We start from the raw sequence: 22,802 nt of genomic DNA, 5'->3' as shown, positions 1-22,802 counted from the left end.
TCCTCCTGAAGCAGAAAATAAAGCCAGCAAAAGTGGCAATCCTATAGGAAAGCCTCACCCTGCAGCCCCTCAGGATGGCGTGCACCGAAAGCCGGAGGAACTGCAAGATCCCTGGGGGTGCAACGCCTTGGAGTTAATCCTCCTGCGAGCTCCTGACCCCCCCCGCCCCCATTAAACATCCTGCAACACGGCGATGTGCAAGCCTGCATGCATGTATGCAAATCAGGGAGCCCCCCATTGGCTGCTCCGCGTGCATAGATTTACATAACTCAGCGCTGCCCGGATGCTGCAGCCCTGCACCGCCACCTCCGACCTGCAGCAGCAATTAGCGGTAATTAAGGAAGGAGAAAGGAAGCCGACCTGGGGTCCTGCTCCCGCGTCCCCCCCAGCTCCGGCTGCCCTCTCTCTCGCTGGCTGCCCGTGTCGGAGCACGGCTGATGCTCCCGAGAGCAAAAATAGCCATTTTTTGGGTGCGTCAGGGCTAAAAATACCACGGATCAGCTCAGGAAGGGTATTTTCAACAGTGGCTTCCACACACGCCGCAGGTACCAAGCACGCTGCTCGACGGGATACGGCTCAACCGAGAGCATGCTTCAGAGGCAAAAATACCAAAATCCCCGAGCCCTTATTCCTGCAGAGTGCGTGAAGCCCTCCTGGTTCCTCCGAGGAACCCCACTTGCTCCGGGGGCTCCCTCGGGTGTTATCGCCACTCTGCCCGACGGGGGGTTCCACGTGGGATATCAGCGAGCACAAAAATCACATTTTTCCTCCCCATATGTCCCCGCCAGTCTCCTCACCCCATGGCAAACAGCACCGAGATGTTTACCCAGACCCCATAAGTGCAGCACCAGCCAGCAGCCGAGCATCCCCTTTGGGATGTTCTGGATGCACGAGCCCACCTAGCGAGGGGTTTTCTGTCCCCACCTTTGCCCCCATCACTCGATGCTGGGCATCCCAAGGAGGGCACGGGCTGCAGGTGAGCGGAGAGGCTCGTTTGGGGCATACACAGCCAGCCCCATGCACGCTCACTGCATCCCACACCCTCGTGCTCTGCCCTCAGACCCCAGGGGATCCTCCTGTGGCAATGCAAGACCCAGGGAATAATTCTTCCCGAGGAAGCCTGTGGCCCCGAGGGACAGAGCTGTCCCCAAAGCCCTCACCCTGCCCTTTTCCCTCCCCCAAATCAGCAGCCCCAGGACCAAATGGGAAGCCAAAACCCACAGAACTCTGCAGCCCAGTGCCACCCCCATGGTCCCACTGCAGGGACCAGCTCTGCACACCCACACCGTGGATGCTGCAGCTTTCCAAGGGGGCAGCCCTTGGCTTTGCCCCAAAACAAGGATGCTCACCGCTTTCACACCCCCTTCTCCTCTCTGCACCTGATTTATTTATTTTTACAAGCTGCACTCTTCAAGCCAAAGCTTCCCCCGCAAGCAGCAGGTTTCAGGCAGAATTTTGGACCGATCCCCACAGCCCCTTCCCCATCCCCAACCCCAATCTGTCCCTGCCTGACCCCGCTTCCCAAGGCCAGCGGGACCCACGGATGCCCAGCACGGGATCATTTTTCCCCGTAGGACCATCAATCACCTCCCTGCCACACTCCACCAGCTCCTCGAGCCACGGGGGCACCGCTGGGCTCTTACTTAATATTAAATTAATCCTGCTCCGAGCCCGAGCGCGACGCCTCGGCTGCTAATAAAATCCTGCTGCCGGCGCGCGGCTTCGCAGCAGAGAAAAATCCAATACGGGCTTGTTAACACGATAAAGCCGGGGTTTAATATAGGGTTGCTGCTCGCTGTATTCAGTACAGTAACTCCCGTGGCCTGTGAGCTTTTCCAGGGGTTTTTCCAACACGTGTGGAGCTGCCCAAAGGGTCCCCGTTACCAAACCCCGTCGCGGTTCCAACACTCAGCCAGCGACCTGCTTCCTCCCTCCCTCCTTCCCCAGCCCCCATGCCCACAGAGAATTGGCCTGGGAAATTAGCTGTCTCTAATTAACAACTCAATAAATAGAGATTGATGGAAAAGGTTAATACCGTGCCTTATTCCTGCTTTATTAATACTAATCTCGGCTCCTCCAAATCGACCACCGGCGCACTCGCAAAGAAATTACATGATGTTTTAAAGAGGCAGCGACTTGCCTGCTAATTATATTTCCAGTCCCTGTCCCTGGCTTTGCTCGGAGCTAAGACAGACACAGGGAGCTGAGAGCTCAGCACCACTTTCACCCACCGACCGCCAGCGAGCATCCCCAGCCCCTTGGCTACCAAGGGACCCGGTCCCAAAACCCCAAAGCGTGGGGCTTGATGCTGCTGACCGCTCTGTTTCCCTCCCCGTTGGGTTTTACACCCGGACAGGGGTAAAACCCACAGCTTTTTGGTGGCAGCCCCATCCCTTCTTCCATCTTAGGATGGGCTGGGGGACAAAAACGCTGCCTGGGGACAAAACCTGGGACCTGCCAAAAAATCAGGGCCATCGGGACCTGGCTCGTGCCATCCACTGGATGATGCAGCAGGGGGTTCTGAAGGCTCATGCGCATTTCCCAGGGGGGAATTCCCTCAGCAGACAGGGATTATTGGAGAGATTATCGGAATATTGGAGAGATTTGGTGAAGATGCCAAAGGGAAGAGAGCAGGAGGAGAAGTGGGAGCTGGATTTGGGGAGCGCAGTGGGGGGGCTGTGCAGACCGGGTTCATCCCCCCGGGATGCCTTACGAAATGATGCACCGGGGGGGTGGGAGCAGCTGCGGAGGGAGGCCTGGGGGGCTCCAAACCCCCCCGGGACAGACGGATGGACGGACAGACACATCCCACCTGCACCCTGCCTGCAGCCGGCTGCCAGCCCCGAGGATGCTCAGCGCCTCCCACGGAGCTCTGCTGCCACCGCCCGGGCACCCGCCGGCCTCGCACCCCGGCTGGCTGCTGCTGTTGGGGGGGGCAGCGCTCAAACCCTCCCCAAACCCCCCCAAAAATAAAAATAAAAATAAAAATAAAATAACCCTGCTTGGAGCAGGGGCGCTGCGGAGAGCCTGGGGGGGTCTCAGCCTCCCTCTCCAGCAGCCCCCACGAGGATGCGGGTGATGCCCGCTGCTGGCGCACAGATTTGGGGGCACAAACGGGGGCTCCCGGCCCTATTTAGGATCACAAACCCGAGAGGTGCCCCCAGGACACGAGTGCGGGGCGCGGAGCCGACTCACCGGACTTGTGGACGCTGCGCAGGCAGGACAGGGAGGCGTTGAGGCGGGCGCACTCCTCGCTGTTGGCCCCAAATTTCTCCACGGTCTCACAGACCTGGTCGTCGGTCATCTCCAGCAGCTCCTCCAGGCTCAGCTGCCCGGGGGCTATTTCCTGCCAGGAGTGAGGGAAAAAAAAAAAAAAAAAAAGGGAAAAAAAAAAAACGTCCTGGGGCATCTGTTGATAAGTCAGCGCCTTGGGGCGCACAGGGAAGAAGCCAGACCCTGCTCCTGGGGATTTGGAGTTTCTCTCTGTCCTATATGCACGGGAGATGCTACAGCCTGAGCCTCAGGATGGTCTCAGGCATGTCCAGACCCCGCTCAGCACCAGGACATTGGGGTTTGCCACCAAATCCTGCCCCATCACCCCCAGCTTCCTCTGAGCGCATCGGGATGCCAGCCTCCAGCTGCACCCATAGCCTGCAGGGCCCCCGGGCATGGCCAAAACTTTTTTGGGGGACCTGGTGGGTGCATCCTTCACGAGAAGCAGCAGGGAGATGTCCCCAGCTTCAAGGGACAGCCACGGGGAGACCCAGCCAGCACCTCCCTCGCAGCACCTTCCCATGCAGAGAAGGAATTTGGTCCCCCTGCCTCCCCACCCCGTTCTCTACCACCAACCCCAACCTGCTACAGGGGTCCCGTGGCCCAAAAAATATTGCTCCAAGACATTTTCCACCCTGGGAAACGCTGCCCTCTTGCCAAACTTCACTCGAGGATCCCACAGCAAACCTCCCAGCCATGCACTCTGTGCCCGTGCCTCACCTCCATCACCTCCTTGCGGATGTCGACGATGCGGAACCAGTGCAGGAGCTGGGGGAAGCCTTCCAGCTTGGCATTGCGCTCCTGCAACGCCACCTTCCTCTTGCAGGAGAGCTGCCGGCTGAAGTACTTGACCAGCTTGCTCTGGAAGAGGAGGTGAAAGCCCCATGGAAGCTTTTTTTCCTTCCCCTCCCCAAGCTGGGTCTCCAAGGGGGCCGTTTCCCACCTTTCCCAGCTCCTTTTTCCCCAACCCTGCGTGTCTCCGCTCTGCAGGCTGCCAGCCCTCACCCCTGGAGACCCCATTGCAGGGGACGAGGGGACAGGAGGGACAGGGACGTCCCTTCTCCCACACTGCCCACCCACCACCCAAAAGATGCGGTCCCCTCCACCATACCCAACCCTGGCACAGAGACCACCCAAAGCACCCCACATTTGGAGCATCGCTGGGTCCGAGCGTTCGCTCCCTGTTCCTACAAAATCCAGCCCCATCAGCCCCTTCCTCCCACCCCATTGCACACCCCACAGCCACCGGGACCCCTTTGCCCGGCCGAACATCCCCACAGCTCTCCCAGGACAGGGACGAAGCCACCGCCGTGTGTGCAAGTGCAGGCTGACAGCTCCCGAAATAAAGCCTCTGAGCGACTGGCCTGGTTTCTCGGAGATGTGGAGCAGAGCCCTGCTCGCTGGAAACCTGCTGGGATTTCCCCCTCCTGCTCTCCAGCTGGGAGATTCCCGGCCGCCGGCAGCGCTAGATGGTGCTGTGCCCCTGCCCAGCGCCCGCAAACGCGGCCTCGCCACCCCAAAAATAGATGAGCCGAGAGCAAAACATCGCAACGGCCTGGAACAGAGGGAGCCCCGGCCCTGGGGAGGGATTCACGGCAACAGCTGGGGGGAAAAAGCAAAATTTGGGACCCTGGCAGGGACCCAGCCATCGCCCTCCTTCCCCAGCCCCCTGTGCCAGGGCGCACCGAGTGCCAAAGCCCAAGGGGTCTGACAGCCCCAAAAATGAGGCTTCATCACCAAAAATTAATGTCTGAAGCAAAGCCATGGAGAGGTCACCAAGAATCATAGGGAAAGCTGTACAGAGTCCTGCCAGGGCTCACCATTGCCCTGAGGAGCTGGAGCCATCACCTTTGGGTCCCCCGGGGTGGCTTTTTAACAAAACTGCTCTCCTAGCAGGGAGCACGAAGGGTTTGGGGAGCACCCTGCCCCTTTTTCCCCTCCCTCAGTGGGGCTCAAGCAGTCTGGGGGCACAGAGGCACACCCCAAAGCCGCCCTGAGCCTACAGGAGGGCTCAAAGGCACACGGGGAAAGGCTGGGGGTGAGGCTCCCACATAAAACAGCATAAAGCTACAGCCCTCCTGCAGGCACGCTTTTATTTCAAGCTCCGGGTAGGGGAAATTAGCACCACCTGCCCCTAGAGAGAGAGCAGAGGCACCTTCGTTAGCGCAAACGAGGGCGCAGGTGGTACCCCGTGCCCCAGGCACATGCAGATGCTGCAGGAGCATCCCATGGGGATTTCTACATGGGCAAACAAGCTCAGCACACCTCCGTGCCGCATCCCAGGTGTCCAAAAGCGCTTCTCGTGTTGGCGAGCTGGGATGGGAAGGGAAGTGGCTGGAAGGGACAGCACGCCACGCTCGCCTCTCGCTCCCGGTGCCACCAAGCCACAGCTCGGCCATCCCCGCGCCCTGCCAGGCAGGGAGGTGCTAAACGGATCCTGCCTTGCAATCCTGGTGCTGTGTGACCCCCTCCAGCCTTCCTGTGCCTCGTTTTGCCCATCTGTGGAAGGGGAAGCTGGGCGAGGAGGGCATCCGGGGACAAGTGTTGGGGTGCTGCTAGCCACGGGGTGCGAGCCCCAGGTGGTGCTTGCTGTCGGGGGACACCAGAGCCTGTAATGCCCTGTGAGCACCTCGTAGATGGGAAAATACAGGTGTATATACGGTGCTTGCATGGAGCTGTACCTATCCACATGCATTTTATTTGTGTGCATTTTATATATATGTGCATACCTGCATGGGGGCTGTACGTGCCCGCTGGCCGCCTCTCCTGCTGCAGCAGGACCCAAAAGCAGGGCTGGGGCAGGCAGCAGCAGTGTCCCCACTCATGTCACTCCCTTGGGACCCTGGGTGACAGCAGCCAGGCTGCGACCACCTCTGCTGCTCGCAGAGCCTCCCTGAGCTGCACTGGGGACTTCCAGCCCTTTTGGGGTTTCCCCTACGGCATCACCCCAAAACATGAGGAGCGAAGGCACCCAGCGGGTGCCAGCACCCAGAGGGAGGGCGGCTCAGCATTGGGGACAGAGGTGGCCCTGGCCCCGCCTGGGGGCTGGGAAAGGTGGCAGAAAATCCACCTGCGGGAGCACGAGGTCAATGTCAATCCCCTCCCTGTGGGGTCTGGCCGTGCCAAACATCACCATGCCTGTGGAGCGCACGCGTTTTGGACACACGCAGGGCTCGGCGGGGAAAATGCTTCCAAATTCAGAGGCTCTGGGACGAGGCAGCCCCAGCCCGATGGGAGAAGGATCCCACGGGATAGGAACTGGGACCCTCGCTGTCCTGGTGCCTGGCAGCGGGGAGCAGACGCTGTCCCAAACCAAATGGCTCCTCCCTGATTCCCCCAAGGGCTTGTTACTACAGATGTGCCCGGCAGCACCGGGGAACACCTCGCCACCCGGGTGTTTGCCAAGAGCTTTCCCTCTCCAGGCTCTTTGGAGCCCTGCTAGGTTTGCACGCCACCTCGGGCTCTGCGCCTCATTTATTTCCAGCACTGCTAAACGCTCCCTGGGGCTCTCCCATGAACAAACCCGAGCTGCCCCGAGTTCCCACCAACAAACCCCCAAGCACTGCATGGAGCTGAGCCCTGCTCCAGCTCGGTGCACTGGGGTTTAATTAACGGCAAAAGGGGTCTTGGCATCTCTTGCTCCGAGATGGGACACATCGGGCTTCAAACGCTCCGAGCACCAGCAGGATTTCTGCCCCCAGCACCCAGCCACTTTGTGGTCACTTGAGCAAAACTTCCCTGTGAAGCCAAACACTTGTTCTTCCTCTCCCCTGGTTTATTTTTGCCCTCTCTCCTTTGCTGTTGGCTCAAATCGTTGAACGCCCAAGCTTCGCCCACCCCGCAGCATCCCCTCTCCATGGGGACGATGCTCTCCCCCACTCAAACACCACGGCAGGGCATTAAACCCAAACACAACGATTTGCATCAATCAGCACCAGGGCCAGACCCTTTCAGACAGATCCCACGAGCTCCAGCTCACGCCATGGCCCTGCAGCACCCCAAAACCCAAATATAAGGGTGCAAAGCCAGAGTGCCAAGCTCGGGAAAGGGAACAGAGCCACTCACTCCCAGCCAGCGCTCCCTGCTCTGATGCTGCTCGGACCCAGGTGTGCGCAGTGCAGCGTTGGGCAGCGTTTTGGTTGCAGCCACTGCCTTGGTTTTGGCTGGAGCCTGTCCCAGGGTGCAGGCAGGACCTAAAAGCCTCCTGGCACCAAGCGCTGCCACCGAGCCCAGGCCACGGGCACCGGTACCCATCCAGGAGGGACGCTGCATCCCAGGGAGTTACCAGCTCCCCGCGCAACCACGGCGCAGGGAAGATGGGCACTCACGTGTACCCCAAAATTATTCAAAATAAACGAGCAGAAGCACCACTCTGAATCCTGCAAAACCAGGATTTGGCAAAAAATACAATGGTGGCTTCGCCCCTGCGTTGTTGCAGCTGGGTTGGAAGGGAAGCAGCGCCGAGTGGTGCCTCCGCACCTGCGTCACGTCCTTGGGACGCGGCGGTGGCGGCGGCTCAGGGCCACGCTCGGCTCCTGCTTACGCTGGTGGAAACCCAGGACAATGTGGCCGGGGTCCCTGGGGTCCCCAGAGCCGGGCCGGACCCACACCAACGTGCCCAAACTGGGAACCTGGCCCCGGATCCACCCGTTGTCGCTGTCCTCCTGGAAATTGCCTGATTTCTGTGCAAGGGGTAGAAGAACCGAGCCCAGGACAGGGCGATGAAGGGAATGAGGTGCTGGGGTTCCTGGGGCTCCTGTCCCTTGGTGCAGGGTGGTGCTGGGCAGACACCTCCCTGCCAGTGCCCAGAATTTAGGGGGCAGCTCCCAGGGTTTTCCCCCGGCCACCTCCGAACCTGTGTTGTCCACGCACAGGAGGTGGGGACACAGCATCCCTGCAGGGGATGGCTTCGCCACGCTCTTCATCTCCATCATCTTCATCCGTCCCGTCCGCAAGAGGCAGGTGGGAACTCGTGAGTGGTGCCAACCCACACGTGGAGCAGGAGGAACACTGGGCGCTCACCGGGCCTCCGAGCGGGACCACGTGGGTGCGACCACGCAGGATGAAATCCCGCTGTCCTGCATCATCCAAATCCTCCTGCATGCCCCAAAACTGCTGCTTGCTGTCACCAGGAGGCAGTTGGGGACACTGCCTGGCTTGGAGAGGTCCGGGAGCGCAGCGCATCCCGCCCCATGGCACACATATGGGACACGGAGCCCACCGGGGAGGCACACAGGGGGGATCCCCCTGCTGCAGAGCACCCCAGGAAGCTGCAGCACCCCACGGGAGGAGGTGGCACCGCAGCCCCGGCCACCACGGTGCCTGGCCCCGCGCCCTCAGAGCTGCTCAGCGGCCGCGATATTTCGGTTCTGCACCGGGATGGAAAGCAACAGCCAAAAAAAAAAAAAAAAAAACAAGCGAAATCCCCCCGGCCCCAGCCTCCCTGCTTCCCCAGCTCTGAAAATCAGCAGCTGTAGTAAATAAATCCCCTCCTCTGCTCCCAGGGGCTGCACCTGCACAGGGGGAGGCCTTGGGGCTGCGCAGGATCCGGCCCCAAGGCCTGTGCGTGGGGTACAGAGAGCTGGGATGCTTCCAGCCTGCAGAAACCCCTTTCAAACCCCTCTCACCGCAGAGAGGGATGGGATCCCCCCGCCGCAGATTCTGGGACCCCTCTGCCCTGCAGGGCCACCGGAGCCGTGCAGGATTTCCCCCTGGGTGCCTCTGGGGGAGGCCGGAGGCTGCGGCAGAGGAGCCGGGGGCGAGGATGCTGGTGAGGATGGAGGATGCTGGAGAGGATGCTGGTGGGGATGGGGGATGCTGGTGGGGATGCTGGCGGGGATGCTGGCCTCCCGCAGCCGGGGGCAGGCTGCGGGTGAGCAGGGGGCTGCTGCTCGCCGGGATGGAGGCGGTTTTGGGGGAAAAAAGGGGATCCGGGGGGGGGGCCGAGGCCAGGCCGGGGGGGGATGCAGGAGGCAGGGCTGCGGGCCGGGAGGCTGCGGGGCGCTGCGGCCGGGCCGGGGGCTGCTGGAAGGAGCTCGGAGGGGGCCGGGGGGATGCGGGGAGGGGGGATGCGGAGGCCGGGGGCCGCTCCCGGCGAGCAGCGCTCGGCTCCCACCGGTCCCACCTCGGGCCACCTGCAGAGCGCGCAGCCTCACTCGGCCGCTCCGCACCAAAAAAAAAAAAGGCTCCGCACCCAAAAGGCTCCGCACCCAAAAGGCTCCGCACCCAAAAGGCTCCGCACCCCGCACCGCACCGCACCGCAGCGCCGCGGGGGAGCCCCGCTGCGATGCCCGGGGGTGGTGGTGCGGGGAGAAAACGGGGAGGAAAAACAGAGCAGGGGAAGGACCGGGGGCTTGGTGCTGCTGGTGCAGGGTGTGTGTGTGGGGGGGGGGGGGATGCTCGCCGGGCCCCTACCTCCAGGGTGCGGATCTCCTTCTGCGTGAGGTCGTTGGAGGCGGCGCACTTGGTGCGGAGCCCCTCCAGGTTGGAGATGCTGATGTCGATCATGTTCTGGACGAGCTCGCACTGCTGCAGCGCCTTCTGCAAACTCAGCTGCTGCTGCTCCTCGCTCCTCGTCATGTTTTCCTCATCCATCGCTCGCCGCGCCCCCCACCCACCCCCCCCCCCGACCCCACCCCACCCCTCCGCGCCGATGCTCGGCCCCCCCCCCCCCCGTCCCCCGTCCCCCTCCCTCTTCCCCGGCCCCCGCCCCCCCCACCCCCCCCCGCCCCACAGCTCAGCCCCGCTCCGCCGCCCGCAGCATCGCGGCCCCGCGGCGCGCACCCCCCCCCGCCCCCCCCACCCCCACCCCCAAACCCCGAAGCCCTGAGCGCGGCCCCGCGGCGCGCCCCCCCCCCCCCGAAGCCCCGAGCGCGGCCCCGCGGCGCCCACCGAGCCCTCAGCGCGCCGCCGCGGCCGCCTCCCCCCGGGCGCGGCGGGGCGGGGGCGGGGGCGGCGCGCTCCCGGCACCGCGGGGCCGCGCTCGCTGCGCGCCGCTCCGCGCGCGACCCCCCCCCACCCCCCCCCGCAACCCCCCCCTCCCGCACCCACCCCCCCCCCTCTCCGCACACGCGCGCCCCCGCGCACGGATGCGCGCGGAGACGCGCGCACCGCACCGGCACCGCGGAGCTGCGGGGAAATTTGGGGAGGGGGCGCGCGGTTGGGGGGAGTGGGGGGAAATGGGGGGGTAATGGGGGGGTAATGGGGGCTGTGGTGGAATGGGGGGGCACGGGGAAATGGGGTGGAAATGGGGGGGAAATGGGGGCTGTGATGGAATGGGGGGCATGGGGAAATGGGGGGGCAATGGGGGGGAATGGGGGGTAAATGGGGGCTGTGGTGCAATGGGGGACACGGGGAAATGGGGGGGCAATGGGGGGGAAATGGGGGCTGTGGTGCAATGGGGGGCACAGGGAAATAGGGGGCAATGGGGGGGTAATGGTGCAATGGGGAGCATGGGGAAATGGGGCATGGGGAAATGGGGGGGCAGTGGGGGAGGCAATGGGGGGCTATGGTGCAAGAGGGGGGGCACGGGGCAATGGGAGAGAAATGGGGGGGCTGCGGTGTAAAGGGTGGGGTATGGGGCAATGGGGGGCTATGGTGCAATGGGGAGCACGGGGCTGTGGGGGCATGGGGCAGTGGGGGGCTACAGGGGGTTATGGTGCAATGGGGGGGCATGGGGTAATGGGGGGGCACGGTGCAACGGGGGCTGCAGTGCCATGGGGGGCCGTGGGGCAAGAGGGGGCTGTGTTACAAAGGGAGGGGGGGCATATTCTAAAGGAGGGGGTCATGGTGCAATTGGGGGGGCATAGCCTAAGGGTGGGCTGTAATGAAAAGGGGGGGGCACGGTCTAAAGGGGGGGCACAGTGCAATTGGGGGCTATGGTGCCATGGGGGCACAGGTGCACTGGGAGCTCCTCCCATACTGGGGGCCCTAATACAATGGGGGGGGGTCCTACTGCAATGGGGGGGTCCTGCTGCAACAAGGGGGGAGATATTGCTGCAGTGGGGGCCCTGGCACAGCGGGGGGGTCCCGTTTCTGAAAGGGGGTCCCGTTTCAGAGTGCAGGGGATGCGCACCCCCAAAAGCCCAAGGAGATGGGTGCCACAGGGGGGCTGTGCTGCGGGATGGGGCAGGGGGAGAGGCACCCCAGGGCTCCTGCCCTCCTGGAGGGGAGGTGGGGGGGGTGTGGAGGGGATTTGGCCCAAATCTGAGCAGAATCGATTCAAAATAATTCACCTGCACAGGGCTTTCACTTTCCGGGTACGTATTTCACTTTTTGGGGTACCCGCGCCTGATGTCTCCAGTCTGTGGGGAGCACAAAGCTAACCCCAAGGGGCTCTGTGCAGCAATTACACCTGCTGCCACTCCGAGCACGAGTTAGGATGAAGGTTACGAGGTCTGAAATGGGCTGGTCGGCACTTTGTTCAAGGAGAAGCTTTAATTTAGACGCTCACCCGAGGAGCCCATGCTGGGATGAGCACACGCATCCCCTTTCCTCCTCCTCATGGGCGAGATGGTCCCTTGCAAGCAGCGATTCTGCCTTTAAGGGTGGCAATAAACGGGTCGGAGAGATTTTATGGGAACCTCGAGATGGGAGCGATGCAAACAGAACTCCCCAGCACCGCAGCTCGGACGTACGGGGCTGTCCAGGAGACCCTACAGGTGGGCACACATCCTATGGATCAGCTCTTTCACGAGCTGGGCGAGCACGCCAGAACCGCGGGCAGAGCTGCACCACCCCGGGGCAGATATTCTGGATATTTGGCACCACGAGGTGCCGGGATATCTCACCCAAAAGGGACGGAGCCGTTCCCTTCTTGCCAAAGCATTTGGGCCACAGCAGGGCAAAGGAGAGCGGTCTGCAAAGCGCCCCAAAGCCCATGCTGGGAGGAAAAGACAAACTTCCCCAGACCCCCCCCTAATCCTGGCTCGGGGCAGCCTCCAGCAGCTCTGGGGGGTTTCCCTCTGGGAATAGGGGAGCGTTCCCCCGGCTGCAGGCAGCGACAGCCAGAGACGTAAATACCGCCCGAGCTCAAACTGCAGCGCAATTCCTGGCATTTACGGGGCACGGGTTAAAAAAAAAATAAACCCCGCTGAAATTTTCTCTCCTGATGGCTTCTGTGGTTAGACACGCCTTTCGATAACCAAAACGGTTTGCAGCAGCAGATGTTTTTTTCCTAAAACAATCCCACTAGCAGCATGGCCATTTCTGTGCTCCCAGCACCAAACGCAAGGGAGGGGAGGACGGGAGGGTCCCATGGGGCTCTAAATGCCCCCCTGCACCCACTGCCCTTCCTTACATCATCATTTTGGTGGCTTCCAGAGCAGGAAATTAACCACAGTCCTGGTAGATGTCCCTTAAAAAAATAAAATAAAATAATAAAGTGGAATAAAATAAGGAAGAATAAAGTAAGTAATAAAATAAAGAAGAAGAAGAGCGAAGAAGGAAAGAAGAAAAGAAATAAGAAGAAAAAAATAGAAAAGAAGAAAATACAATACAATACATAACAAAATAAGAATAAAATAGGAATAAAATAGAAATAAAATAGGAATGAAATAAAATGCAGGGAGGCAAAAAGGGAAGCAGGTGCCGAGCCGCCCCGGCACACCCCACACCAGGTTTCCCCAGGTAAAAGCAGGCCTGGGACCAGGGGTGAGGCGTGTTTTCCCATGGCACGGCCTCGGACAGCTTGAATTATTCATTTCCTTCTCGATCGGTGTCTGGATTTCGTAAACGGGCGAGATGTGAGCGTTGTTACTCGGCAACCCCAACCGCTTCATTTCTTAACCAGGAGTCGCTCCCAGCAGGACCCGCTCGTCCCAACGCACCTCGTGCTCACCTGTGTCCCCTTTTCCTGCCCCCCTGTGAGCCCGGACCCTATTGGCACCAGCTCCATCCCCGCTGCCACCCCGGAATCCCCCTGGGACCCTCACCCCCTGGTTCCCTTCCTAAAGCAGCATCCTTGGGGAGCCAGGGGGGCAGCGGTCAATTGAAAAATAAATTGAAAAATATGGGTACGGATTGTGGATCTGATCCCGTCAGCCCGCAGCTGAGGTCACCCACGAGAAATATGGTGGGGAAATAGGGAAATACCACGGGGGGGCTGCAAGCTTTGCCCCCCGCAGCAAACTGTGCCTGTCCCCTCCAGGGCTCAGCCTGGGCTGCGGGTGTAGTGTTAGTGGGGTGGGGGGAGGAATGCCAAGAAAATTGGGGTTTGAAGGGCCAGAAGCCCCCCAGGTGAACACCAGCTCCACATTTCACACCCCATGTCCAGCTGCCAACCCATGCCCGTTTGGGGTTTTCTATAGGATTAGACCTGGAGCTCTTCCACGGGGGACAAAAAAGATGTCCCTGGTATATTTTTGCCCCTCAATACACACCCCAGCGCTTCTGCGGGTGGGTTGCCTTCTTGAAACCCGGGTTCCCCCCACCAGAACATCTCCTTTTCCTCCCCCATCCACCCCAAAACACCACCCGAGCACCCCACCAGCCACGTTAGGCTGTTCCCCATGCCCCCCCACCCCACAGACATGGGGGCCAGGCAGCCCCAGGAGCTGAGGGGGACCCATCCTGGCACCCCCCACGGCCGATCCAGCCGGGTTTAAGCCCCCTGGACCCCAAACCACCCCCCAGTAGCCCCCACCCCACCCCACAGCCGGCCCCTGGCACCCATGGGTGCTGCCGACTGGGGGGGGGGGGGGGTGAGGAGGGGCCTTCCCCAACCCCTCTGGATACCCAGCAGCGGGGGGCAGCCCCCCAGCAGCGACCCCCGGGGCCTTGTCCCTGTCCCCAGCCCTGTCCCTGTCCCTGTCCCCGACCCCCCCGGCCCCATACGCGGCCCCCCCCAGGCCCCGCTCTCGCGAGGCGCCGCGGGGAAGATGGCGGCGGCGGGCGGGAGGAACCTGCCCTGGTGAGGGCGGGCGGCGGGCTTGGGGACGGGGTTTTTGGGGGGGTTTTGAGGGGTTTTGGGGGGACCGGGGTGTGTGTGGAGGGGATATGGGGGGGTCGGGGCACCGGGTTGATCCCCGCTGCCCCCCGCAGGGTGGAGAAGTACCGGCCGAGGGAGCTCTCCGAGCTGGTGTCGCACCGGGACATCCTCAGCACCAGTGAGTAGCGGGGGGACACCAGCACCCCCAGTACCCCCCAACCCCACCAGCACCCCCAGTACTCCCCAATCCCCAACAGCACCCCCAGTACCCCCCAACCCCAACAGCACCCTCCCACCAGCACCCCCAGTATCCCCCCGTCCCCACCAGCACCCTCCCACCAGCACCCCCAGTACCCCCCCATCCCCACCAGCACCCCCAGTACCCCTCCAACCCCGACAGCACCCTCCCACCAGTACCCCCAGCACCCCCCCATTCCCCCCAGCACCCCCACAGCACCCCCCATTCCCCCCAGCACCCTCCTACCAGCACTCCCAACCCCTCCCAGCACCCCACCACCCCCAAGTAACCCCCCATTGCCCCCTGTACCCCCTCATTCTCTCCAGCACCCTCCCAGCACCTCCTCATCCCCCCCCACCTTCCCATTCCCCCCACCACCCCCACCATCCCCCCAGCACCCCCCATTCCTCCCACTACTCCCCCATTCCCCCCACCACCCCCACCAGTACCCCCCCAGGGATGCTGTGATCGTGCTCAGGCCATCCCCAGAACCCCCCCCCCCTCACCCACCCCCCTGCGCCCCCTCCCCAGTCCAGCGGTTCATCAGCGAGGACCGGCTGCCCCACCTCCTCCTCTATGGCCCCCCCGGCACCGGCAAGACCTCCACCATCCTGGCGTGTGCCCGGCAGCTCTACCGGGATCGAGAGTTCAGCTCCATGGTGCTGGAGGTAAAGGGAGGGGTGTCCTGGGGAGGGGGGGCACCCAGCTTTGGGGCGAGAGGGAGAGCCCCCCTGTACCCCCGCTGCTACCTCTGTCCCTCCAGCTGAACGCCTCGGACGACCGGGGAATTGACATCGTCAGGGGGCCCATCCTGAGCTTCGCCAGCACCAGGACCATCTTCAAGTAGGCTTCTCCATGCCTCGGGGGGTGGTTTTGGGGTGGGCGTTGGGGATCTGGGAGCTGGGAGCGTTCCTGGGGGCCGTGCTAAGAGGAGGCACCTCCAGCCCCGGTCTGGCAGCTCCTGAAAGGGGGGTTGGGACCAAATCCACCCCTTTCTGCCCCATCTCAGGAAAGGCTTCAAGCTCGTCATCCTGGACGAAGCCGATGCCATGACCCAGGACGCTCAGAACGCCCTGAGGCGAGGTGAGGGGCACCCAGGGGGGGCTTGGCAGCACCCTTTGAGCCTTCCCCGTTGTACGAGGCTGCGGGGGCTCCATCCAGCTCCTCTCCTCCCTTGCAGTGATCGAGAAGTTCACCGAAAACACCCGCTTCTGCCTCATCTGCAACTACCTCTCCAAGATCATCCCCGCGCTGCAGTCCCGCTGCACCCGATTCCGCTTCGGGCCCCTCACCCCGGAGCTGATGGTGCCCCGGCTGCAGCACGTCATACAGGAGGAGGGGTGAGCCGGGGGGGCTCTGCCACACACCCCCTTTCCCCCTGCTCCTGCCGCAGGGGCTGGAGACCACGGGGGTGCTGAGCCGGTCCCGCTGCAGCCCCCATCTCGCCTTGCAGGGTGGATGTGAGCGAGGACGGGATGAAGGCGCTGGTGACCCTCTCGAGCGGCGACATGCGCCGAGCCCTGAACATCCTGCAGGTACTGAGCGTGGCTGCGGGCGCTGGCGCCTCGTGTAAGCTGGCACCTCGGTGGGGCCTGCAAACTGGGAGCTCTTCGTCCCTCCTCCACCTCCTCTTCCTCAGAGCACCGCCATGGCCTTCGGGAAGGTGACGGAGGAGAACGTCTACACCTGCACGGGGCATCCCCTCAAGTCCGACATCGCCAACATCCTCGACTGGATGCTCAACCAGGACTTCTCCACCGCCTATCGCAGTATCCTTTTCCTTCTGCCTTGGGTTTTATCCCCGTTGCCATAAATCCTCCTTTTTTTTGGCCACGGGTTCCCACCCTCCTGCTCCGGCTGGGGTGGGGCTGGCTTCATGCCGCTTGCTGGGGAGGGTCCCGCTCCCATCGGGGTTGTTGCATCCTGCAGGGAATGTGTGTAAGGATCCCCTTCACTCGCTGCCATCTCAGAAATCACCGAGCTGAAGACGCTGAAGGGCTTGGCCCTGCAGGACATCCTGACCGAGATCCACCTGTTTGTGCACAGAGGTAGAGGTCTGCAGGGCCGGCTCCTGGTTCACCGCCCCAAAAAAACACCCGAACTCACACCACCTCCTTCTTCCCGCAGTCGATTTCCCACCCTCGGTCCGCATCCAGCTGCTGATCAAGATGGCAGACATCGAGTGAGTCTGCCTGCTCTTGGCTTGCTCCGTCGGGGCGCTGGTGCTGCTGCAAGCATTTCATCTCCCCCTGCCTCCTGCCTCAGGTACCGGCTGGCTGCAGGCACGAGCGAGAAGGTTCAGCTGAGCTCCCTCGTCGCGGCTTTCCAAGTCACCAGGGACCTGATCGTGGCCGAAGCCTGAGCCCGGCGGGGTGGCTGCCAGCATCCTGGCCTGCAGGGTGTCCTGAGCAGAAAGCCGAGGCGCCCGGCGGCAGCTCCGTGCGGCTTCGTGGTTCCTCTTTGCACGCCCTGGGCCCCCACCTGGGGCGTGCCAGAGCAGCCTGTTTTTATACGCTTCACCGGGAAATGCAAACATCTCTAAAGCCAAGCAGGTTGTGTGGTTGTTTTCTTTTTTCTCCCCTACAGCCGCAGCTGAAGGGAGGTGATCGAGCCTCACCCCCTGCCTGCGTCCCATTGCAAAAGTCTCCGTGGCAGCTCCAGCTTCTCCGAGGCTTTGGTGCCTGCAGCCCTCAGCAGCGCAGCTCTGATGTTCTTTGGCCGAGGGGAAGAGCTCAAAGCACAACCCTGCCGACCTTGGGGAGCTCAGCAGAGCTTAACTGCGCTGCTGCCGGCCCACGTAGCAGCCGTGGTGCACCCACACGGGCTGCTGGCACCTGCCTGCAGCACTCCTGGGGCCCTCCGTGCAGGGACGAGCTGCCCCAGCTGTTCACAGGCTGAAAAGTAGAGCCCTGGCAGTTTGCAGGTCATATATTTTCCTGGAAGTCTTTGGGAAACGACAGCTTTTGGGGTTTAGCTGCTCGCAAAGGAAAACATTGCAGGGAACTGCTTGGAGGAGATGTTCCCCGTCTTCTCCTCCACCAGCTGGGGTCAGCCCAGGGCTCCTGCACGCAGGAGGGCACCAAGCACGTGCTGTCCCTGCAGCCACCAGCTCAGCTGGAGCGAGAGGCGTCCACGAGACTGCTGCGTGCACGGCAAGGCTGCACACCAGGCACACGCTGCGGGCGAGCTGTTCGAGCGCCAAGTCCTAGGGGCTGGCGTGGGGGCGGAAAAAGCAACCGAGGAGCGAAAGCAGGGGGCTAGGCGAAGCCACGTTCTGCTTTCACAGCTAACCACGAGGACTCATCCTCCCCGGCGCCCACCACTGACCATCTGCTCCTCTCCAGAGCCCAGCGAGCGGCTCTGACTTACCCAGAGCTGCAGCAGCAGGAGGGGCTGCTCCCCGGGCCCCCGCCTGGCAGCCCCAGTTCACCTCTATGAGCCACGAGGGAAGAAGTGAGGAATCAACCATCTTTTATTCCGTCAGCGTTGTCACCCAGCCCGCAGAGACCGGCTCAGGTTCGTCCAGCTCGTGCCCAGACCACGGGAACGGCAGAGCCCGCGGCCCTCCGGCAGCTGAAGTACGGGCTGGGCCCGTCGGGGCCGGTGGGGGGGCCTGGTTGTGGCCCCCGTTTCACACCGCCAAGCGCTCTGCTCGGCCCGCAGCTGCTAATCCTCAACCCACAACATTGCACTTGGAAGCAAAAGCACCTGACCCAAAGCCTGCAGATAGCAGGGGGACAGGGGGACTCGCGTCCCCTGTGGGGTCACCAGAGCTGTCCCCACGTTGTACTGTGCCCCGTGCCCTCTGCATGCTTTTTTTTTTTTTTTTTTTTTTTTTGCTGGGTTCTAGTATTATTACACCAAAAAAAAAAAAAAAATATCTCCACGTTCACAGACAGCCCCAAAACGAGGGGAGTAACAATCCTTCCGCCCCACGGCTCACCAACCAGCACAACAAACCAGCGGTGCTCTGTGAGCCAGGCCAGCCCCGCCGCGAGGCACGGGGCTCTCGCCTGCGTGCCTCTGGTCCCTCAGAAGGTCCGGTAGGTGAGGAACTCCTTCAGCTTCCTGGGAATGGGGAGTGCAAGGACCTGGTACGTCGTCAGGAAGGTGCGCAGGGCTTTGCGGCACAAGTGCTTGAGCGACGAGAGGACTCTTGGAGCCGTCCAGAACTGGACGTGGCCATCTCTGGTCCTGCAACGAGACCCGAAGAGGCCCTGAGCGAGCATCCACCGCCCCAGCACGGCGCAGAGAGAGAGTTATCCCCAAATATCCCGAGCAAATATCACATTCACTTCCCAAACTGGAAAACCAGCCTGCACCCTCAGGCTGGTTTGTCCTGGAGCTCCCCGCAGGAGATATACGCACCCTGTGGCAATGAAGCCACCGTGGGGAAAGTACATGCAGCACAGCCCGTTGGTCATGGGAGCAAACGCCACCGGGGATCGCAGCTCCAGCGCCCAGATCCTCAGGAGCCTAAGGAGAAAGGGAGGTGACACAACGTCAGGCGGTGCCTGCAGCTGAAACGAAGCCTCTGGGGCCACCTGAACGCACACAAGTTGGGAGCAGGGCTTTATCCCGTGGATTTAGAGCCTCCCAGAAGTGTTACAGCAGAGCTGAGCCAGATGGGGACAGAGCAGGTGACAGCACTGAGGAGCACTGCAAGGGGACACAGGCCCTGGTTCATTGCTCAGGGAGGTGACAGCGCCTTGACCTTGCCATCTCCTTGCACAACCAGGGCTCTGAACGCGTTGGTGTCTTTGCCACGCAAAGTCTGCTCCCTGCTGGGACGCCCTGAACTTCTGAAACGTCCTCTTAGGACCCTCCTTCCCTCTGGAAAGACCCCGAGGAGGGGTATTAACTCACCTGTCGTCCGCCACCGTGGCCAGGTAGAGGCCCTCAGGGGAGAAGCAGACCGACCGCAGGGAGCTGGTGTGGACGTCGCTGCTGTAATCCAGCGCCGAGTGCAGGGGGACGTGGCTGCGGGGGGAAAACACGCTCAGCCTGAGCCCCAGGCCTCGTTCAGCCCCACCAAACCCCCCCGACACCTCTCTACCCCGTTCCTGTGGCCCCCCTCGCCCCCCCAGCTCCATACCGCAGCGTCCTCAGCTGCTCCCCCGTGTAGGGGTCCCACATGATGACGCAGGTGTCGTAGGAGGCGGTGACGAGGAGCGCTGAGTCTGGTGAGAAGTCGCAGGACACCACGCTGCTCTGGTGCCCCTCCAGCCTCCGGATGAGCGTGTAGGACCGCATGCTCCACAGCAGCGCCTGCGGGGCACGGGGTTGGGGATGAGGCCGAGGCTCCCCGCGCTGTCACACGGACCCAGGACAGCACGGAGAGCCCAGCAGAGGAGACGAAGCCAGCAAGGGTGGCTGAAACCGCTGTGATAACAGAAAGCACCCAAATACCTCCCCAACCACCTCTCCCCACCACACCCCAACGCCTCGGTGGTCAACAGCATTCCTGTGCCCACCCCGGATCCTCACCCAGCACGGTGTGGGGCATGTTGGTGCTGGGAAGTCCAAGGAACGAGGCTGGCTCTCACCTGCCCCTTCCCACACGGGGACTTCTCCCATAAAGGGGGCAGAGGGAGCGTGGCACTCCGTGGGACCGGCTCCCACCCCTGGGGACTCACCGACTTCTCTCCAGCAGCCGAGCAGAGCATGCTGCAGTCAGGAGAGATGGAGCAGCAATAAACCCACTGCATGTGGCCCGTCAGCACCTGGACCTGCCGCCCTGGGGACAACAGACACAGGAGTCATCAGAGACAGAGCTGAGTCACTGGGGACAGGCCCTGCCCCGCCTGCTGTCTCAGCCCCACTCCTAAGGAGGAAAACGCATGTAGGGTGGGGGAATTTCCTTGTGCCCATCCCAAGCTCTCTATCTGCAACACCTTCCTGCAGTCCCCAGGTCCCAGCTGGGAGGGGATGGCTCTGCTCTGTCCCAGGACCCCCCCTTCTGCCTCAAACACCATCCCCAGAGATCTCCTCCCACCTTCTCCCCTTCCAAGGTGTGCTTCTGCCCTCTCCTCGCCCACAGCAAAGCGCAGCCTGGGGAAGGGCTGACCTAGCACCGGGGGCACCCCTGCTCGCTCCTACCATCTTTGCTGAGGTCCCAGACACGCAAGGTCCTGTCCCGTGACGCCGACACCAGGATGAGGCTTCCATTGGGAGCGAAGCTCAGGTCCCTGACGACGTCCTGGTGCCCCAGGAGGCTGAAGAGAAGGTGTCCTGCGGGGAGCAGCCGTATCAGCCCTGTCAGCGCCTGTCCTGCTCACCCTTGGGAAATATTTAGGGAAGGACAGAGCCGGGGAGCAGGAAGGGCAGAGAGAGCAGCCTGAACTCGTTGCTGCCACATCCCCGGTGCCACGGAGCACCGCTCACCTGTCTGCACCTCCCAGACTTTGATCTGCCCGTCGTTGAGCCCCGTGGCCAGCACCAGGCAGGACAACCCCGCGGCAGCGTCGGGGCCCCCCGCCGCCGGCCAGGCGCTGAAGGCCAGGCCCCAGACGATCTGGCCGCACTCCAGCGTCTTCTCCTTGGCTCCCCCTCGGCTCCGCGCCTCCGCCTTGCCGCCGCCGTGGCCCTTGCGCTCCGAGGCTCTGCAGCTGCGGGGAGGAGAAGGGAAAAGGGGGGCAGAGCGGGCTGGCACCGCGTCCTCCAAGGCGGTGTGTGCCCCCCACACCCTCTTACTCACAGCTCGGCCTCCTCCAGCGGCCAGGGGATCAGCTTGACCAGGCAGTGGCCCTGCGACCAGGCGAACCAGGCGCCGTCGGGGGAGAAGGCCACGCTCCACGTCTCGCAGCTCGACTTCCAGTCCGACTGCTGCGGCCGCCCCGGCTTCAGCTCGGCCAGCAGCACGGGCTCCTCTGGGCAACGGGGACGGCACCAGCGCCGTCAGAACCCGGTTCCCGGTTCCCTGCTCCCCTCCCTTCACCCTCAGCCCTCCCCCGAGCTCCAGGCTCCGGGCTCCATCCCCCGGGAGCCCCGAGCTCCCGTGCCCGGCCCTGCCCTCACCTGCGCTCGGCTTCATGGCGGCGGCGGCGGCGGCGCCCGCCCCGGGGAGGCCCCGCAGGCCCCAACCGGGCTGGGCGCGGCCTCCCCGGCCTCTACGGAGGGAACCGGGCCGCTGGCAGCCCCCGGCCGGCCTCCTCCTCCCTCCGCACGGCTGCTGGAGGAGGGCCCGGACCGCCCCGTGCGGGGCGGGGGCTGCGGGGCAGGGCCGCGGCTGGAGGCCGGGCCCCGAGGCCTGCGCTTGGCGCTGAGGGGGGGGACGGGGACGGGGTTGGGGTCGGGGATGGGGTTGGGGTTGGGGTTGGGGTTGGGGTTGGGGTTGGGGTTGGGGTTGGGGTTGGGGTTGGGGTTGGGGTTGGGGTTGGGGTTGGGGTCGGGGATGGGGTTGGGGTTGGGGTTGGGGCCGGCCCTTCCTCCCTCCCGGAACGGGTCTGACGGTAAACACGGCCCCGGGACAGCGCCAAGCTAAACACGGCCCCGGCTGCTGGCACCGTGACAGGGCCAGGAAGAGGCAGCCAAGGGTGGTGGAACCCCCCGGGGCACAGCGTGTGACAAGGGGACAGCCCCTGGTAGTGGCACCCCGGGGACACAGCACCCACAAAGTGACAAAGTGACACCCTGATAGTGGCACCCCGGGGGCATAGCACCCACAAAGTGACACTCCCTGGCAGTGCCACCCCAGGGACACAGCACCCACAAAGTGACAAGGTGACACTGTCCATATGGGGTCACCCCCTGGCGGGGACACCCACCCACAAAGTGACACCCCCCAGTAGTGGCACCTCAGGGACACAGCACCCACAAAATGACATGGTGACCCTCCTGGTAGTAGCACTCCGGGGGCATAACACCCACAAAATGACAAGGGGACACCCTCTGTCAGTGCCACCTCAGGGACACAGCACCCACAAAATGACAAGGTGACAGTGTCCATACGGGGACACCCCCCTGCAGTGCCACCCCGGGGGCATAGCACCCACAAAGTGACAAGGTGACACCCCGATAGTGGCATCCCAGGTATACAGTACCCAGAAAGTGACACCCCAGGGACACAGCACCCACAAAGTGACAAGGTGACACTGTCCATACGGGGACAACCCCTGGCAGTGCCACCCACCCACAAAGTGACACCCCCCAGTAGTGGCACCTCAGGGACACAGCACCCAGAAAATAACAAGGTGACCCCCCTGGCAGTGCCACCCCGGGGGCAGGGCACCCACAAAGCGACAAGGTGACACCCCCTGGTAGTGGCACACCAGGAACACAGCACCCACAAAGTGACACCCCCCAGCAGTGCCACCCTGGGGACACAGCACCCACAAAGTCACAAGGTGGCACCCCCAGCAGTGG

At 62.8% G+C, this 22,802-nt stretch overlaps 3 protein-coding genes across 3 annotated transcripts in view; 1 reads left to right on the top strand and 2 right to left on the bottom strand.

Moving 5' to 3' along the window:
• Positions 1-9,867, bottom strand: part of KSR2 (kinase suppressor of ras 2) — a gene marked incomplete at both ends in the record, with an annotated part of 53,986 nt that extends 44,119 nt beyond the window's left edge. The window contains 3 exons of the mRNA XM_082774445.1: positions 3,196-3,346; positions 3,994-4,134; positions 9,688-9,867. Coding sequence (XP_082630571.1) covers positions 3,196-3,346; positions 3,994-4,134; positions 9,688-9,867 — 472 coding nt within the window. The remainder of the gene's footprint in view (positions 1-3,195; positions 3,347-3,993; positions 4,135-9,687) is intronic.
• Positions 9,868-14,107: 4,240 nt separating this feature from the next.
• Positions 14,108-16,986, top strand: RFC5 (replication factor C subunit 5). The gene is made up of 11 exons (XM_082773708.1): positions 14,108-14,182; positions 14,314-14,378; positions 14,970-15,106; positions 15,202-15,281; positions 15,448-15,521; positions 15,619-15,778; positions 15,892-15,973; positions 16,078-16,207; positions 16,409-16,486; positions 16,566-16,620; positions 16,704-16,986. Exons 1-11 carry the CDS (start codon positions 14,151-14,153, stop codon positions 16,798-16,800), a joined length of 990 nt encoding a protein of 329 aa, XP_082629834.1. The 5' UTR covers positions 14,108-14,150; the 3' UTR covers positions 16,801-16,986.
• A 1,258-nt stretch (positions 16,987-18,244) lies between these two features.
• Positions 18,245-21,695, bottom strand: WSB2 (WD repeat and SOCS box containing 2). Its single transcript, XM_082774557.1, has 9 exons — positions 21,456-21,695; positions 21,136-21,307; positions 20,823-21,046; positions 20,538-20,669; positions 20,075-20,175; positions 19,534-19,706; positions 19,305-19,418; positions 18,807-18,914; positions 18,245-18,632 (listed from the first exon to the last, which is right to left on the bottom strand). The coding sequence occupies exons 1-9, from the start codon at positions 21,469-21,471 to the stop codon at positions 18,470-18,472; spliced, it is 1,203 nt and encodes a 400-aa protein (XP_082630683.1). The 5' UTR covers positions 21,472-21,695; the 3' UTR covers positions 18,245-18,469.
• Between the last annotated feature and the right edge of the window lie 1,107 nt (positions 21,696-22,802).

This window comes from Aythya marila (genome assembly GCF_965140915.1).
Source record: "Aythya marila genome assembly, chromosome: 17".
In the NCBI taxonomy this organism is placed as follows: domain Eukaryota; kingdom Metazoa; phylum Chordata; class Aves; order Anseriformes; family Anatidae; genus Aythya; species Aythya marila.
The sequence above is the reverse complement of the archived record's forward strand: the minus strand, read 5'-3'. Positions and strand labels throughout refer to the sequence as shown.